Source organism: Schistocerca nitens, chromosome 2, assembly GCF_023898315.1.
Source record: "Schistocerca nitens isolate TAMUIC-IGC-003100 chromosome 2, iqSchNite1.1, whole genome shotgun sequence".
In the NCBI taxonomy this organism is placed as follows: Eukaryota; Metazoa; Arthropoda; class Insecta; order Orthoptera; family Acrididae; genus Schistocerca; species Schistocerca nitens.
In genome coordinates this window covers 991,365,384-991,382,426 of record NC_064615.1, presented here as the reverse complement: position 1 = coordinate 991,382,426, position 17,043 = coordinate 991,365,384, and the positions used below count along the sequence as shown (strand labels likewise).

The window sequence follows — 17,043 nt, the reverse complement described above, 5'->3', positions numbered from 1 at the left end:
AAACTAGTGATTGAAATTTCATGACAAGATTCCGTCGCAACGAAAAAAGCCTATATTTTAATGATTGCCACACCAATTCACGTATCATGTCTGTGACACTATCTCCCCTATTTAGCGATGATACAAAACGAGCTGCCCTTCTTTGTACTTTTTCGATATCATCCGTCAGTCCCACCTGATACGGATCCCACTCCACACAGCAATACTCCAGAATAGGGCGGAAAAGCGTAGACTCTTTGGTAGACCTGTTGGATCTTCTAAGTGTTCTGCCAATGAATCGCAGTCTTTGGTTTGCTCTACCCACAATGTTATCTATGTGATCGTTCCAGTTTAGGTTATTTGTAATTGTAATCCCTAAGTATTTAGTTGAATTTACAGCCCTCAGATTTATGTGACTTATGGCGTAATCGAAATTTAGCTGATTTCTTTTAGTGCTCATATGAATAACTTCACACTTTTTTTTTATTCAGGGTCAATTGCCACTTTTCGCACCATACAGATATCTTATCTAAATCATTTTGTAAGTCGTTTTGATCATTTGATGACTTTACACGACGGTAAATGACAGCATCCTCTGCAAATAATCCAAGACAGCTACTCAGATTATCTCCTATGAGCCGACCGGAGTGGATGAGCTGTTCTAGGTGCTTCAGTCTGGAACCGCGAGACCGCTACGGTCGCAGGTTCGAATCCTGCCTCGGGCATGAATGTGTGTGATGTCCTTAGGTTAGTTAGGTTTAAGTAGTTCTAAGTTCTAGGCGACTGATGACCTCAGCTGTTGAGTCCCATAGTGCTCAGAGCCATTTGACCCATTTGTCTCCTACGTCGTTAATATAGATCAGGAACAATAGAGGGGCTATAACACTTCCCTGGGGAACGCCGGGTATTACTTCTGTTTTACTCGATGACTTTGCGTCTATTACTACGAACTGTGACCTTTCTGACTGGAAATCACGAATCCACTGTCATGTTGGCCGCTGGGATCTGCTTCTGAACTGCGGACCCACAGTTTGGTGCGGTGCCCGAATTTACAAATAGCGCCGAGAGCCACGCTTCATTCCCACTCAGTTGCTGGTTCAAAATGGCTCGGAGCACTATGGGACTTAACATCTGAGGTCATCAGTCCTCTAGAACTTAGAACTACTTAAACCTAACTAAAGAACATAAATCCCTCAGGGAGTCACACCTAGTGATACGTGGCTGGCGACCACGGGGCCCCAAGCTGAGTCCTGGCATTGCTTCCACTTACTTATGTCAGGCTCCTCACTTTTATCTTTCCTAACTGGCCACCCTCTGCCAGCTCTTGTTCTTTTCCGACCCTGACGCTATTAGGTTTCGAGCGCTAGGGGTCTTTCATTTTCCAACCTATACCTCTCATGCAGCGTCTGACCCGGAGCGGGCGGCTGCAAAAGGCGTCTGTATCCCATGTTAGGGGCGGCCTCCAGAACTGCGGAAGGCAACGGAATACCACCGCAGGTTATCTTCCCTGCATAATGCAGTCTCCATTTTATGCACAAAAAATGGCTTCCTCTCATGTTAAATCAGTGTCCGGAGGTAAAATAGTCCCCCATTCGGATCTCCGGGGGGGGGGGGGGGGGGGGAGGGGGGGGGGACAACTTGGAAGGAGGCAAAAAATCAAAACGAGAATTGGTACCTGGAATGTCAGAACTCTGCTACAAGCAGGAAAACTAGAAAACCTTAAAAGAGAGATGGAAAAGAATCATATGGACCTCGTAGGAGTTGCTGAGGTAAGATGGAATGGACATGGGGAGTTGCAGTCAGATGAATATGTATTCTACCACTCAGGAGGAGAAGTAAAAGGAATTAATGGAGTAGGAATGATTATGACAAATGAATTGGCTAAATGTGTGGAATATGTAGACTATGCAAATGATCGGGTTATTGGTGTAAGGCTGAAAGGAGCACAAAAGGATTTACTGATTGTCCAGGTATATATGCCAACTTCAGAACATGATGACCAAATTGTAGAGGAAACGTACAATGTAACTGAGAGAATAATGGACGAAAATAAAAAAAATGCTGCAAAATAGTAATGGGAGACTGGAACGCCATTGTGGGAGAAGAGAAAGAGGGAAACATAGTAGGCAGTCATGGTCTTGGAAAGAGAAATGACAGAGGTGAATGGTTAACTGACTTCTGCAGGGAAAGGCAGCTGATAGCGGCAAACACATGGTTCGAGAACCACAAGAGGAGGCTCTACACTTGGAAATCACCAGGGGATAAATACAGAAACCAAATCGATTTTATACTGGTAGAAGAAAGATACAGGAATGGAATCAAGAAGGTGCACACAATACCAGGTGCAGATATTAATAGTGACCACAACTTACTTATGGCAGAAATAGAAATAAGAATGAAAAAACTGAAGAAGGCGACCATGGTGAAGAAGTGGGATTTAGAGAAATAAGATCCAACAAAGAACAAATTACAGAAATTCTGTCTCAGGACTTTCTAAACACATTACGAGACAAAGAAGCACCTGATAATGCCAACGAGTACTGGAATATGCTGAAAGAAGGAATCATTAAAGCAGGACAGCAAAATATAGGATATGTAAAAGGGAAAAGGTAAAAAAAACCATGGGTCACACATGAAATGATTTCCAAGATGGAGGAGAGAAGAAAATTGAAAAACAAGAACACTGAAGATGCAAGAAAGATATACCGGAGGTTAAACAATGAGCTGCGAAGAGAAACAGAGCAGACTAAGAAAAAATGGCTAAAAGAGGAATGTGATGAAATTGAAGAACTGGACAGGAAGGGAAGATACGACTTACTATACAACAGAGTAAAGACTATGACATGGGAACAAAACAGAGCAGGAAGTGCTACTATGGAAATTTTGAGTAAAGACGAAGAGGTAGTGTACAAAGATCGTGACGATGTCCTCCAGAGATGGGAAGAATTTATAAAAGAGCTATATGACACAAACAGCAAACCAGAAACTCTGGAACTTGAATCACACAACAGTGTAAGTGATGACGAGAAAGGACCGACCATCATAATGGAAGAAGTAAAGTCTGCCATAGCTGCAATGAAAAATGGCAAAGCAGTAGGTACAGATACAATACCGGGGGAAATACTAAAATGCTTGAACCATGATGGAATAAGGGAAATATTGAGGTTATGTAATAAAATATATGACAGTGGGGAATGGCCTGAGGACTTTCTGACAACAGTAATAATTCCATTACCGAAAAAAACAAGGAACCAAGAAATGCAGCGAGCACAGGACAATCAGCCTCATTTCACATGTAGCCAAAGTGATGTTAAGAATAATTAATAAAAGACTTGAAAAAGTAATGGAGGAGAATCTTGGCGAGGAGCAGTTTGACTTTAGACGGAATACTGGCACGAGAGATGCAATAGGGCGCCTACGAATCTTGGGAGAAAGGTTTATTGAAAAAGGAAGAGACCTATATATGTGCTTCATCGATCTAGAAAAGGCATTTGATAATGTGGTTTGGAACAAGCTGGCGACTATAATGAGGGAAAATAGAGTGGACTGGAAAACCAGAAGACTTATAAATTCATTATATTTTAATCAAAAAGTTTCAGTTAAAGTGAGAGGAGAAAGTACAAACTGGATCAGACTAGGAAAAGGAGTAAGACAAGGATGCTGTTTATCACCTACTCTTTTCAACCTCTACTTGGAAAATATGATTGACCAATGCTCGTTAGATGACAAAGGAGTAGAAATTGGAGGAAGAAGAGTAGGGTATTTGAGATTTGCTGATGACATGGTCCTTCTAGCCACAGGGGAAAAAGAATTACAGGATTTGGTGGACACCATTGCAACTAACGGAAAAAATATGGAATGAAAATTAACACAAATAAAACAAAAGTATTGGCACTAGGAGGAAATAAGGAAATAAAAATTATGCTGACTGGAGAAACACTGAAACCGGTGCAAAATTTTAAGTATCTTGGAAGCAGGATAGACACCGACTGGAAGTGCACCACAGAAATTAAAACAAGGATAGCAATGGCAAAAGAGGCGTTTTATAAGAAAAGGAGAATCTTCTGCAGCGGTCTGGACAGAGAACTCAGAAAGAGACTTATAAAATGTCTTGTATGGAGTGTTCTTCTATATGGCGCTGAAACATGGACTATGAGGAAAAAAGACAGAGAAAGGCTGGAGGCTTTTGAGATCTGGACATGGCGGAATATGGAAAGAACAAGTTGGATGGACAAAGAAAAAAATGAAGAGGTATTGAGAAGAGTGGGAGAGGAAAGACAGTTACTAGATGTAATAAAGAAAAGAAAAAGAAATTGGATTGGGCATATATTAAGAAAGAGTGACGGACTGATAAAATCAGTTTTAGAAGGTTATGTAGAAGGGAAAAGGAAGCGAGGAAGGAAGAGATTCCAGATACTGGATGACATGATGGACGGTACAACATACAGCAGCCTTAAGAAGGAAGCAATGGATCGCAGAAAATGGAGAGGCAAAGGACTTGATAATGTAGCAGATAACTGATGATGAAAGGACATAAAACACATCCATGCCCTAAGCAGAAGTCGAACCGGCGACCGAAGCGGTCGCGCGGTTCCAGACTGAAGCGCCTGGAACCGCTCGGCCACAGTGGCTGGCCCACTCAGTTGCTGATCTCGACGCCTTCACCACACGTACAGTAGTGTTGTGGGAGGCACCGCTATTTTGTTACTGAAGTGTTGTGTCTCATTATCTTGGGAGCGGCCGTGCCTTAGCGCCATCTTTGTAGATCAGCATTATTCGCGTTCGTAAACTTGCATCAGTCACGTTGGTCGCTACCGAGCAATTACACTGCTCGTACAACGAGTACCAGGTACGGCGACCTCACATCAGTCTGAGAAATTTTGTCGTTCAGCTCCTGCTTCTGTTTGTGTCATACGGATCTCATGGCTAGCATCTTATCGTTCTCCTGTTCAACCATTACTTGCTCTCTAGGGACTGGAAGCAACCTCGTTCAACTTCAGTGTCTTTCGATGTATTTTCTTCATTTAATTCTTTGTACTACAGCCACGTCGCTTTTATCCAAATCACACAGATTTTTGGGTGCATGTTATAAAACTTGTGATACGGCTTTCTCACATTCATGGTTTTTACTGCAATTTTAATCATATTTACTGCCTATAATGTCTGTAACTTTCACGCTGTCCCTTTGTCATTAAATGAAGCTATCAATTAGGCGACGAAACACATGTAGAGAGAAGTAGTCCGACGCCTTTACGGTCCAGAGGCCGCAGATCAGCAGGTGAACGTAACGTCTTGTCTGGAAGGAAAAGGCGATAGGTAGAAGAACACCCTACCGCATCAGCCACAGTGTTCAAACAACAGACCAGCATTTATAGACCGATACCAACTTTCCAAACAAATTTTACACTTCTGGCAGTTACGCCATCTCTGGTTTATTACAGTTTTTGCAGATGTTTTATAAAAGGACGAATGATAAGCCAATCAGGCAACTGATGCAGCTTATTTCTAATAACATTTTTTTATAGAATCATGACGGAATTCTCGATGCATCGCGAGTGCTACTTAGAACTTCTTTTCAGTAAAGAAAGCTAACTATCGTAAATGAAGATAGACACGTGTTACAAAAACATGCTGCCTTCGTACTACTACTCTACCCAGCAACATTTTTTTTTCACCAAATTAAAGTTTACAGTACTTAGTCCTACTGTCTGTAGGTCACTTGATTGCTGGACTCCTTACTTCTGAAATGGCAGAAATTGCAAGAGTTCAGGCTGCAGTACTTCGTGTCTGACCACTGGCACTAATATTAAGTTTATTGTTGCGAAGTGCATAATGAAGCAATTTCTGGTCTATTGAGTGAACTTAGTACAAATTGAAAAAGACATATTTAAGCATATGGGATGCATACGTCTCAGTTTTGCTGCCATAGATGTATGTTACAAAGTATTTATCTAGGGGATGGACTATATGCGGAAGACATTCATACAGTCATTTCACAAACTTCAATCTGCACCACATTTTGACATGTGTTTATGCTAGTATTTCTAAAAAAATATTAAGCAGTTAGTAACTTTAGTAAATACACTCCTGGAAATTGAAATAAGAACACCGTGAATTCATTGTCCCAGGAAGGGGAAACTTTATTGACACATTCCTGGGGTCAGATACATCACATGATCACACTGACAGAACCACAGGCACATAGACACAGGCAACAGAGCATGCACAATGTCGGCACTAGTACAGTGTATATCCACCTTTCGCAGCAATGCAGGCTGCTATTCTCCCATGGAGACGATCGTAGAGATGCTGGATGTAGTCCTGTGGAACGGCTTGCCATGCCATTTCCACCTGGCGCTTCAGTTGGACCAGCGTTCGTGCTGGACGTGCAGACCGCGTGAGACGACGCTTCATCCAGTCCCAAACATGCTCAATGGGGGACAGATCCGGAGATCTTGCTGGCCAGGGTAGTTGACTTCCACCTTCTAGAGCACGTTGGGTGGCACGGGATACATGCGGACGTGCATTGTCCTGTTGGAACAGCAAGTTCCCTTGCCGGTCTAGGAATAGTAGAACGATGGGTTCGATGACGGTTTGGATGTACCGTGCACTATTCAGTGTCCCCTCGACGATCACCAGTGGTGTACGGCCAGTGTAGGAGATCGCTCCCCACACCATGATGCCGGGTGTTGGCCCTGTGTGCCTCGGTCGTATGCAGTCCTGATTGTGGCGCTCACCTGCACGGCGCCAAACACGCATACGACCATCATTGGCACCGAGGCAGAAGCGACTCTCATCGCTGAAGACGACACGTCTCCATTCGTCCCTCCATTCACGCCTGTCGCGACACCACTGGAGGCGGGCTACACGATGTTGGGGCGTGAGCGGAAGACGGTCTAACGGTGTGCGGGACCGTAGCCCAGCTTCATGGAGACGGTTGCGAATGGTCCTCGCCGATACCCCAGGAGCAACAGTGTCACTAATTTGCTGGGAAGTGGCGGCGCGGTCCCCTACGGCACTGCGTAGGATCCTACGGTCTTGGCGTGCATCCGTGCGTCGCTGCGGTACGGTCCCAGGTCGACGGGCACGTGCACCTTCCGCCGACCACTGGCGACAACATCGATGTACTGTGGAGACCTCACGCCCCACGTGTTGAGCAATTCGGCGGTACGTCCACCCGGCCTCCCGCATGCCCACTATACGCCCTCGCTCAAAGTCCTTCAACTGCACATACGGTTCACGTCCACGCTGTCGCGGCATGCTACCAGTGTTAAAGACTGCGATGGAGCTCCGTATGCCACGGCAAACTGGCTGACACTGACGGCGGCGGTGCACAAATGCTGCGCAGCTAGCGCCATTCGACGGCCAACACCGCGGTTACTGGTGTGTCCGCTGTGCCGTGCGTGTGATCATTGCTTGTACAGCCCTCTCGCAGTGTCCGGAGCAAGTATGGTGGGTCTGACACACCGGTGTCAATGTGTTCTTTTTTCCATTTCCAGGAGTGTAGTATACAATGAAATAGGAGTGATCGATTAAGAATAATTTATTTTCATGAACTACCGTCGCTGATATGAAGTGAAGAAATATTACTGAAATCCAGTTATAAGTTAAAAACATTTTTAAATAGTAACTTTTGCCAACTAACACAAATTTCCATTTTCAAAACAGGGCAGCGTGTTGAGACATTAAAGAAACCCAGTTTATTTGCAAGTATTACATGTTCCATGGCACAACACCTATCTTTTCAAGTTACAGTTGTCAAGTAACTTTTCAAGTTGTGCTCGACCGAGTAAGTATAGTTAAACCATCCAAAATTTTAAAAACATACTCAATCTTACGTACCACAAAACTCTGTAACTGAAAAATTAACGGTATCCTCAATACAGGTTTAACATATTACACAATACTTGAATATGGAGAACTCGTAGTATTTACCAACGCTACACGAAACATAACCTCATTTCTCACAACAACAAAAACAACAAAAAATACTTGAAAGTGCGTATGGCGGTGTCAGCAGCGCATTTCTTCATGTGATTCTAAAATCGTTCACTTGATTGAAACACCGACAAGAAAATGTCGTATATTCCTAGGTACACTATCCCCTACCAGAAGAATAAACCAAGAAATACGACAGTCCATCTGCCTCTTATGAGGTGCATCTAGTTCTTACCAGTCAACTGGTAATTCATCATTTTTCTTTTGCACCCTCTTTCCTATCTTTCTGTCTTCAGAATCCATTGATTTCACTCTGTTCTCTACTATCTTATTATTAACGGAGAAGATTTTTAAATCTTATCTTATTGTCTCATTCCTTGTTGTATCTATTCTGTTACAGCCCCTTACATATGTCATGAACTTCATCTCTGCCGCCTGTATAAGCAATTTTTCTTTTTTTATTATTTCCCACGATTCGGAACCACAAATCAGGATACGTACAGCCATAATTTTATAGAATATCATTTGAGTTTTCTTTCTAGTTTCTCTTCCCAATGTTCTACCAGTTATTTCGGAAATAACTTGAAATTTATTAACCTTCTTCTCAATGTCTTTGCCACAGTTAAAACTGATATCACATCCTACATAACTGAAGCAGGATACTGGTTCTAAAATTTATTTATTATTATATTAGATCTGACTGGATTATGGAGGCCAGTTCAACGCAGGTTGATTCTTATTAACATCTAAAAGCCTCCGAAGTGACGTACATGACGCTGAGACAAGTCATTTAATGTAACACACATGGGACAGCAAGTATCGGAAGTACTCCAGAAGTGGATGAGAGCTGCTGAACATATGTGACGTCACCAGATGACATAGCTCTTCACACGTGCAGCACTTGGGGCTCTCGGTCTGTCGCCCAGTTTATCCCAACACGAGTCAAGTATTCACATCGGTGTGGCTCCAGGCCTATATGCGCCACTTTAGCAGGTGGAGCTCAGGGTTCGAGTCTTGCGTCTGGCAGGCAGACTTTTTTAACTGTGTGAAACAGTTGCTTGTTTTCATTGAGGTATTGATATATTAATAATATATACCAGTCTCGCGGTGTCCGTTGGTTTATTACTAAGTGCAGCAAAACCAAATCCTGTCACACTGCGTCAGAAGTAAATAAGCTTCCGAACTGCGTCTTTACCACTAAAAGACGTATGTTTCCTTTACTAAATAACGTCTGTAACAAAATAAAAAAAGGGACAGTAAGAAAGAAACAGAAAATAAGAACAGCTTTTGCTTGGTTACAGCGAGAACAATAATTCTGCACCTTCTACGTTTACAACAGATCACATTTTGAAAGGCATTCGAAATTTGCACGGTTTGCTTGAATGCAAGTACTGCCTCAGTCATCCCTTCATGCACGCGCTCAAAAGTACCCTCCATATTATGGATCCGACGCCGCATGTTCAACGTTTGTCATTTTGATATATTTCCGGACATTTGCGGCCCCATGTCTCTTATATCAAATTACTTTTCTCAGGGTCATCTACGTAGCTTCCGAAGTTTTTAAACGCTAATAAGAATCACAATGTATACTTAAATTATATATTATGATTTACATGTATAATTTACATATGATATCTGTATGGTCCGAAAAGTGGCAATTGACTCTGAATAAAGAAAAGTGTGAAGTTATTCACATAAGTACTAAAAGAAATCCGTTAAATTTCGATTACGCGATAAGTCACTCAAATCTGAAGGCTGTAACTTCAACTAAATACTTAGGGATCACAATTACAAATAACCTAAATTGGAACGATCACATAGATAATGTTGTGGGTAGAGCAAACCGAAGACTGCGATTCATTAGCAGAACACTTAGAAGGTGCAACAGGTCTACTAAGGAGACTGGTTACACCACGCTTGTCCACCCTGTTCTGGAGTATTGCTGTGCGGTATGGGATCCGTATCAGGTGGGACTGACGGATGACATCGAAAAAGTAGAAAGAGGGGCAGCTCGTTTTGTATTATCACGAAATATGTGAGATAGTGTCACAGACACTATACGTGAATTGGAGTGGCAATCATTAAAACAAAGGCGTTTTTAGTTGCGACGGGCTCTTCTCGTGAAATTTCAATAACTAGTTTTTTCCTCCGATTGCGAAAACATTCTGTTGGCACCCACTCACATAGGGAGAAATGATCATCACGATAAAATAAGAGAAATCAGGGCTCGCGCAGAAAAATTTAAGTGCTCGTTTTTCCCGCGCGCCATTCGAGAGTGGAACGGTAGAGAGACAGCTTGAAGGTCGTTCATTGAACCCTCTGCCAGGCACTTTGTTGTGCATAGCAGACTAATCGTGTAGATGTAGACGTAGATATTGGTTTCGGTCTTTGTAAATTATCTTCTGTTTTCTGTAACATCATGTGGTCGTCAGCTATAATAGAGTACGAGGGTCCCTCCAAAAGAAATGCACACTATTTTTGTAAAAAATACAGTTTTCATTCTGCATGTCTGAAAGTTTTACAGTGTGTAGATACATCCTTCCCGCTTGTTTTGAAACTTAGTTCAATCTGTTCCCGTGAGTGGCGCCGCCACAGTATGTCTTCAAGATGGCTGCTACACTTGACGTTCGTCAGAAGCAACGTGCTGTCATAGAATTCTTGTGCTGTGAAAACGAGACAGTGGGAAACAACCACAAGAGGTTGAAAAAGGTGTATGGAGATGCTGCTGTCGATCGCAGTACAGTTAGTCGGTGGGCAAGCAGGTTACGTGATGAAAGTGGGCACGGCAATATTTAGGATTGTTCTCGCAGCGGCAGGCCTCGTACTGCACACACTCCAGACAATGTGCAGAGAGTTAACGAATTGGTGACTGCTGACAGACGCATCACAGAGAACGAATTGTCACGCTACGTTAGGATAGGGGAAGGAAGTGTTTGCAGAATACTGAAAGTGTTGGCGTTAAAAAAGGTTTGTGCCAGGTGGGTTCCCGGGATGTTGACAGTGGCTCACAAAGAAACAAGAAAAACGGTATGCAGCGAACTTTTGGAACAGTACGAGAATGGTGGAGATGAATTCCTTGGAAGAATTGTGACGGGTGATGAAACATGGCTCCATCATTTTTCACAAGAGACGAAGAGGCAATCAATGGAGTGGCATCATACAAATTCACCCAAGAAAAAAAAATTCAAAACCACACCCTCTGCTAGAAAAGTTATGGCTACCGTGTTTTGCGATTCCGAAAGACTCTTGCTTGTGGACATCATGCGAAGTGGAACCACCATAAATTCTGATGCATATGTGACGACACTGAAGAAACTTCAAGCTCGACTGAGTCGTGTTCGACCACATCGGCAAAAGCAGGATGTTTTGCTGTTGCACGACAATGCACAGCCCCATGTCAGTAAAAAAACCATGGAAGCGATCACAAAACTCGGATGGACAGCAATGAAACACCCGCCTTATAGTCCTGACCCGCCCTATGTGATTATCACCTCTTTGGGAAACTGAAAGACTCTCTTCGTGGAACAAGGTTTGAAGATGATGACTCATTTGTGCACGCTGCCAAACAGTGACTCCAACAGGTTCGCCGGGAATTTTACCGTACGTGTATACAGGCGCTGGTTCCAAAATGGAGTAAGGCAGTTGAGAGGGATGGAAATTATGTGCAGAAATGAAAATATTGTTCCTCAAGGATGTATCTACACATTGTAAAACTTTCAAACATGTAGAATAAAAGATGGATTTTTAAAAAAAATAGTGCGCATTTCTTTTGGAGTGACCCTCGTATATAATGGTATGTTGTATCCTATTTTAATTCCTAAATATGTTTCAGCTTTCCTCTTCCTATCTCGTCAATATATAAATCAAATAAATCTCAGTGATTTACATTTGATGATTTATTGAGGTTGGATGCCAGATGCTGTCAAAAAACATGTTTTGAAGTAGATGTTCTTTTCTGTGTGCAAATGAGCTGGGTAGTTCCAGTTCATAATTACATATTGTCAAACAGCGTTCCAGTACAACCCACGTCGAACATTTACCTGAGAAAGTTTGCGAAACTGGCAATAACTGAAACAAGACACAGCAAGATGTAAAGAGTGTGACTGCTTGCGGAGCTCTAGTTGCGACAGGGGACTTACCGGGGCAGGGGGCGTGGTGTTGACGGTGCCGGGTTGAGACCCCGGCGGCGGCGGCGGCGGCTGCGGGCCCGCGTGTCCCGGCGACGGCGACTTGGTTTCGGGCAGCTGCAGGGAGCGGGAACGGCGCACGCGGTTGCGGCCGTCCCACGTGTGGTACACGTGCGCCGACACCGTGCCCGGCTTGGGCGCGCCGCCGCCCCCGCCCTGGCGCCGGTACCGCCCTCCTCCGCCGCCGCCGCCGCCGCCTCCGCAGCTGCTGCTGCTGCTGATGCTGCTCGACGAGGAGGAGGACGACGAGTCGTTGGACGCCAGCTGCTTCTTGCTGCCGTCCGAACCAGGGGACCTGCCGACACACGCTGCATCTGCACCTGCCGCGGCTGAACGATACACTGTGAAATAACTCGAGGCGTGGCTATACAAAGTGAACCAACAATGGCGATCGACACATTGAGTTGCACGCGTAGTAAGACTTAGGGATGGCGGTTATTGTGAAACAATCGATTTTCGTTTATATCGTTTTCGTCCACGCCAGTTTAACCTGATTGTTTAAAACCGTTCGAAATAACCTTTATCAGAAATAACTGGCTTTCGGTCTTTCGTCTTATTTCCTGTAATAAATGGAGAAATCGAACAAAAATTGAAAAAGAAATTGTCTCAGTTTCAGGATACACAGAATTCAAATATTAAATTACACAGGAAAACAAAAGGAAGTCCGTTCCCCTTCGCTGCTTTTCTCGAAATACTACAAAATCACCACTATTCTCTTACTGATTAGAATTTTTTGTAACTCTGCTCAAAAATCACGTTGTAATAGGGGATCACAGCGCTATTTGTGCATTACCAATAGTCAGGCCCAATGACTAAAAGCTGAGGTTCAAGAACTCTGGTATATTATGTAAACACAGGCAGCAGATCAGCTATTTTGTCTATGCTAGACTGCTGGACATTTAAATTGCTACACCAAGAAGAAATGCAGATGATAAACGGGTATTCATTGGACAAATGTATTATACTAGAACTGACATGTGATTACATTTTCACGCAATTTGGGTGCATAGATCCTGAGAAATCAGTACCCAGAACAACCGCCTCTGACCGTAATAACGGCCTCGATACGCCTGGGCATTGAGTCAAACAGAGCTTGGATGGCGTGTACAGGTACAGCTGCCCATGCAGCTTCAACATGATACCACAGTTCATCAAGAGTAGTGACTGGCGTATTGTGACTGACTGGGCAGGTTCGTCGTATATCATCGCAGGTGCTCCTGTCTGTGATGCAGCGTCAAGGGTAACCGCAGCCATGGTCTCTGAGCTGATAGTCCATGCTGTTGCAAATGTCGTCGAACTGTTCGTGCAGATGGTTGTTGTCTTGCAAACATCGCCATCTGTTGACTCAGGGATCGAGACGTGGCTGCACGATCCGTTACAGCCATGCGGATAACATGTCTATCATCTCGACTGCTAGTGATAAGAGGCCGTTGGGATCCAGCACGGCGTTCCGTATTACCCTCCGGAACCCACCGATTCCATATTCTGCTAACAATCATTGGATTTCGACCAACGCGAGCAGCAATGTCGCGATACGATAAACCGCAATCCCGATGGGCTACAATCCGACCTTTATCAAAGTCGGAAACGTGATTGTACGCATTTCTCCTCCTTACACAACAACATTTCAGCCGGCCGCGGTGGTCTCGCGGCTCTAACCGCTCAGTCCGAAGCCGTGCAACTGCTACGGTCGCAGGTTCGAATCCTGCCTCGGGCATGGATGTGTGTGATGTCCTTAGGTTAGTTAGGTTTAAGTAGTTCTAAGTTCTAGGGGACTGATGACCACAGATGTTAAGTCCCATAGTGCTCAGAGCCATTTGGACGCCGGTCAACTGCTGTTTGTGTATGAGAAATGGGTTGGAAACTTTCCTCATGTCAGCACGTTGTAGGTGTCGCCGCCGGCGTCAACCTTGTCTGAATGCTCTGAAATGGTAACCATTTGCACATCACAGAATCTTCTTCCTGTCGGTTAAATTTCGCGTCTGTAGCACGTCATCTTCGTGGTGTAGCAATTTTAATGGCCAGTAGTGTATTTGTCTAGGTCGCGTTACTGGCGTGTTAATCGTGCCCTCTTTTCCGGTTCGGGTGGTGACTTCACAGCTTGCGCAGGTATCGGTCCGTGTGTGTCGGTTTTCAATACATACTGTGTCCCAGATTTTCACCATCCCTCGTGACCAGCACACCTAGAAAGGATAGCCGTTTCTCCTTTTCTACCTTCATGGTAAATTTTATGTTGAGATGGGGCTGTTCCCCCATAATTTGACAAAACGAAGGTATCATCGACGTATCTGTACCAGAGCTTAGGTTTACAAGGTGACACGACCAGCACCTTTGCTTCAAAATGCTCCATGAAGAAATTTGCCAGTACTGGACTAATATGACTGCCATGGCGACACGTTTCAGCTGTTCGTCGAAGGTGCCATTTCACGTGAAATATATCGCTGAGTGGAAAATTGTAAAAAAAAAGTGGGAACCATGTACGTAAGTTCTAAAGTTCTATAATATTTTTCAGCACACGTCGCTTAGCTACTTGCAGTTGTTTCAGCTGTGTCACTTTAGTCTTCATCACATTATTTATTTTTTATTTAATCAGTTACCTTCAACACTCAGTATGTAAACGCGTAAAGAAATGTAAACCATCAGAAGGTTGTTCAAATGGCTCTGAGCACTATGCGACTTAACTTCTCAGGTCATCAGTCGCCTAGAACTTAGAACTAATTAAACCTCACTAACCTAAGGACATCACACACATCCATGCCCGAGGCAGGATTCGAACCTGCGACCGTAGCGGTCGCCCGATTCCAGACTGTAGCGCCTAGAACCGCACGGCCACTCCGGCCGGCATCAGAAGATGGGCAAAAGACCGAAACCGGTGGTATGTTAAATAAAATCATCTTTTAATGTGACTGGCAGCGGCTATTATTCTACAACATAATTAAAATTTTAATCCTGAATGGTTTACAATGGCTCTTTTACTCACTCTGTTACATGTCCTCACTATCCCTCGAACAACTACACAGATGGTACTTGTCATATCATCAATGATTTACTTACCTTATTAATTATTCTGTTCCTACCAATTTCAATACGGAAAGCATACAAATAAAAATACTTCGGAATGTATTTGAAAATAGAACGCAAGCGCTTTGCTCCCCAGCCAGATATCTCTGCACCAGCGACGCTTTTAATGGACGGCGTATATGTTATAGGAGCAAAAGCAGCAGTCGTAAAAGTTTCTTTCCTCGAATTATAGGAATGGATCCTGCCAATTCCGAGTAGACTGCGTGTCATGAACTTTACGATTGCGTTTCTCAAAAACACTGGAGTATTGAGCCAAAATATCTTAGAATCCTTCATTTCAGGTTGTACAGAAGAGACCTGCAAAATATGAGTCGAAGCGATTGGCCGTGTGTAAGTCTGACCTACTGCATAGTGGTATTTTCATTCTGAATTTTGTGCAACTGTTAGAGGTGACGCAGTTGATGCCTTCTGAGGTACATCTTCCAAGGACCTACAGCGGAGAACTGCTGCACAGGACAGCCTTTCGTCACACAGAAACGTGTTTCCTTTTATTTCACTTGTCAATTCTGAAACAATGTACACGAAGTGTTTTGGTGTGTTGTATTTCATCGACTGCAGCAAGCACTCGTTTGATCGCGACACCATCGACATAAAACAACATTTCCATCATTTCTTAATTTCCGTGAATGTGAGAAATTTTATTTCGCCGCTTAATAACCGAAAGTGAATCCATTTACTAGAAATAGTTTGCAGATAGATCGTAATGAAAAACAGGGATGTACATGTCGGCGTACACCATTAGCGGAGCTGTGTTTTTTTAAATTTCTTTTTATAGGGTCTTGGCTGATCGCACACTCAAAACTGGATATGATAGACGGTATAGTTCGTGAATTACCCCCACAACAGTACTTTCCGAGTTATCTCTTTCCGGTTAGCGAAGCGGCTTGCAGTTATTAAATCGGTGCGTTCAATGGAGTTGCTCCCGCGAGACCAACAGAAAACTACAACCCCAGCGGATCACTTTATTTTCACAGCGCATGTTATGTTTGTTCTTTCTCCTGCTGCACAGAATCAACAGACAGATACCGAACACAGAAAATCCTTACGCCAGAGGTCAGTTGTATAGCACAATCTTTCCACCATTAGCAAAACTGACAGTTGCATGTTGTACAATATTCTGTGCAAATAATTATGTTAACATAGCCATTTACGGACACGGCAAAGGCTCCTTAAAACGACAGACACATCAAAGAAAAGGACGCAATGGTTTGCTAGTATTGAAAGGAGTCTGGTGGGGTACACTTATATGTGGCACCCGAATATTGTAATGATACTAATGTAAACTAAAATGAAACTGAAACTTCCTGGCAGATTAAAACTGTGTGCCCGACCGGGACTCGAACTCGGGACCTTTGCCTCTCGCGGGCAAGTGCTCTACCATTTGAGCTACCGACGCACGACTCACGCCCGGTACTCACAGCTTTACTTCTGCCAGTGTCTCATCTCCTACCTTGCCCGCGAAAGTCAAAGATCCCGAGTTCGCGTCTCGGTCGAGCACACAGTTTTAATCTGCCAGGAAGTTTCATATCAGCGCACACTCCGCTGCAGAGTGAAAATCTCATTCTAAAATGAAACTATTATACTATAAACGATGTATATCTCTGATGGGCTCTATAAAGCGAATCGCTGGCTGTGCACGACCGCAGAGCCAAAGATACTGTTTCTGGTCTGAGATTGTAGTGCTGGAGTTCAAATGGTTCAAATGGCTCTGAGCACTATGGGACTCAACATCTTAGGTCCTAAGTCCCCTAGAACTTAGAACTACTTAAACCTAACTAACCTAAGGACATCACACACACCCATGCCCGAGGCAGGATTCGAACCTGCGACCGTAGCAGTCCCGCGGTTCCGGACTGCA

At 43.8% G+C, this 17,043-nt stretch overlaps 1 protein-coding gene across 1 annotated transcript in view; it reads right to left on the bottom strand.

Annotated features, from left to right (window-relative positions):
* LOC126235490 (uncharacterized) overlaps positions 1-17,043 on the bottom strand; it is a 586,979-nt gene that overhangs the window by 25,896 nt on the left and 544,040 nt on the right. Inside the window, exons 5-6 of the mRNA XM_049944210.1 lie at positions 12,308-12,399; positions 12,057-12,265 (exon numbers count right to left, since the gene is read on the bottom strand). Coding sequence (XP_049800167.1) covers positions 12,057-12,265; positions 12,308-12,399 — 301 coding nt within the window. The remainder of the gene's footprint in view (positions 1-12,056; positions 12,266-12,307; positions 12,400-17,043) is intronic.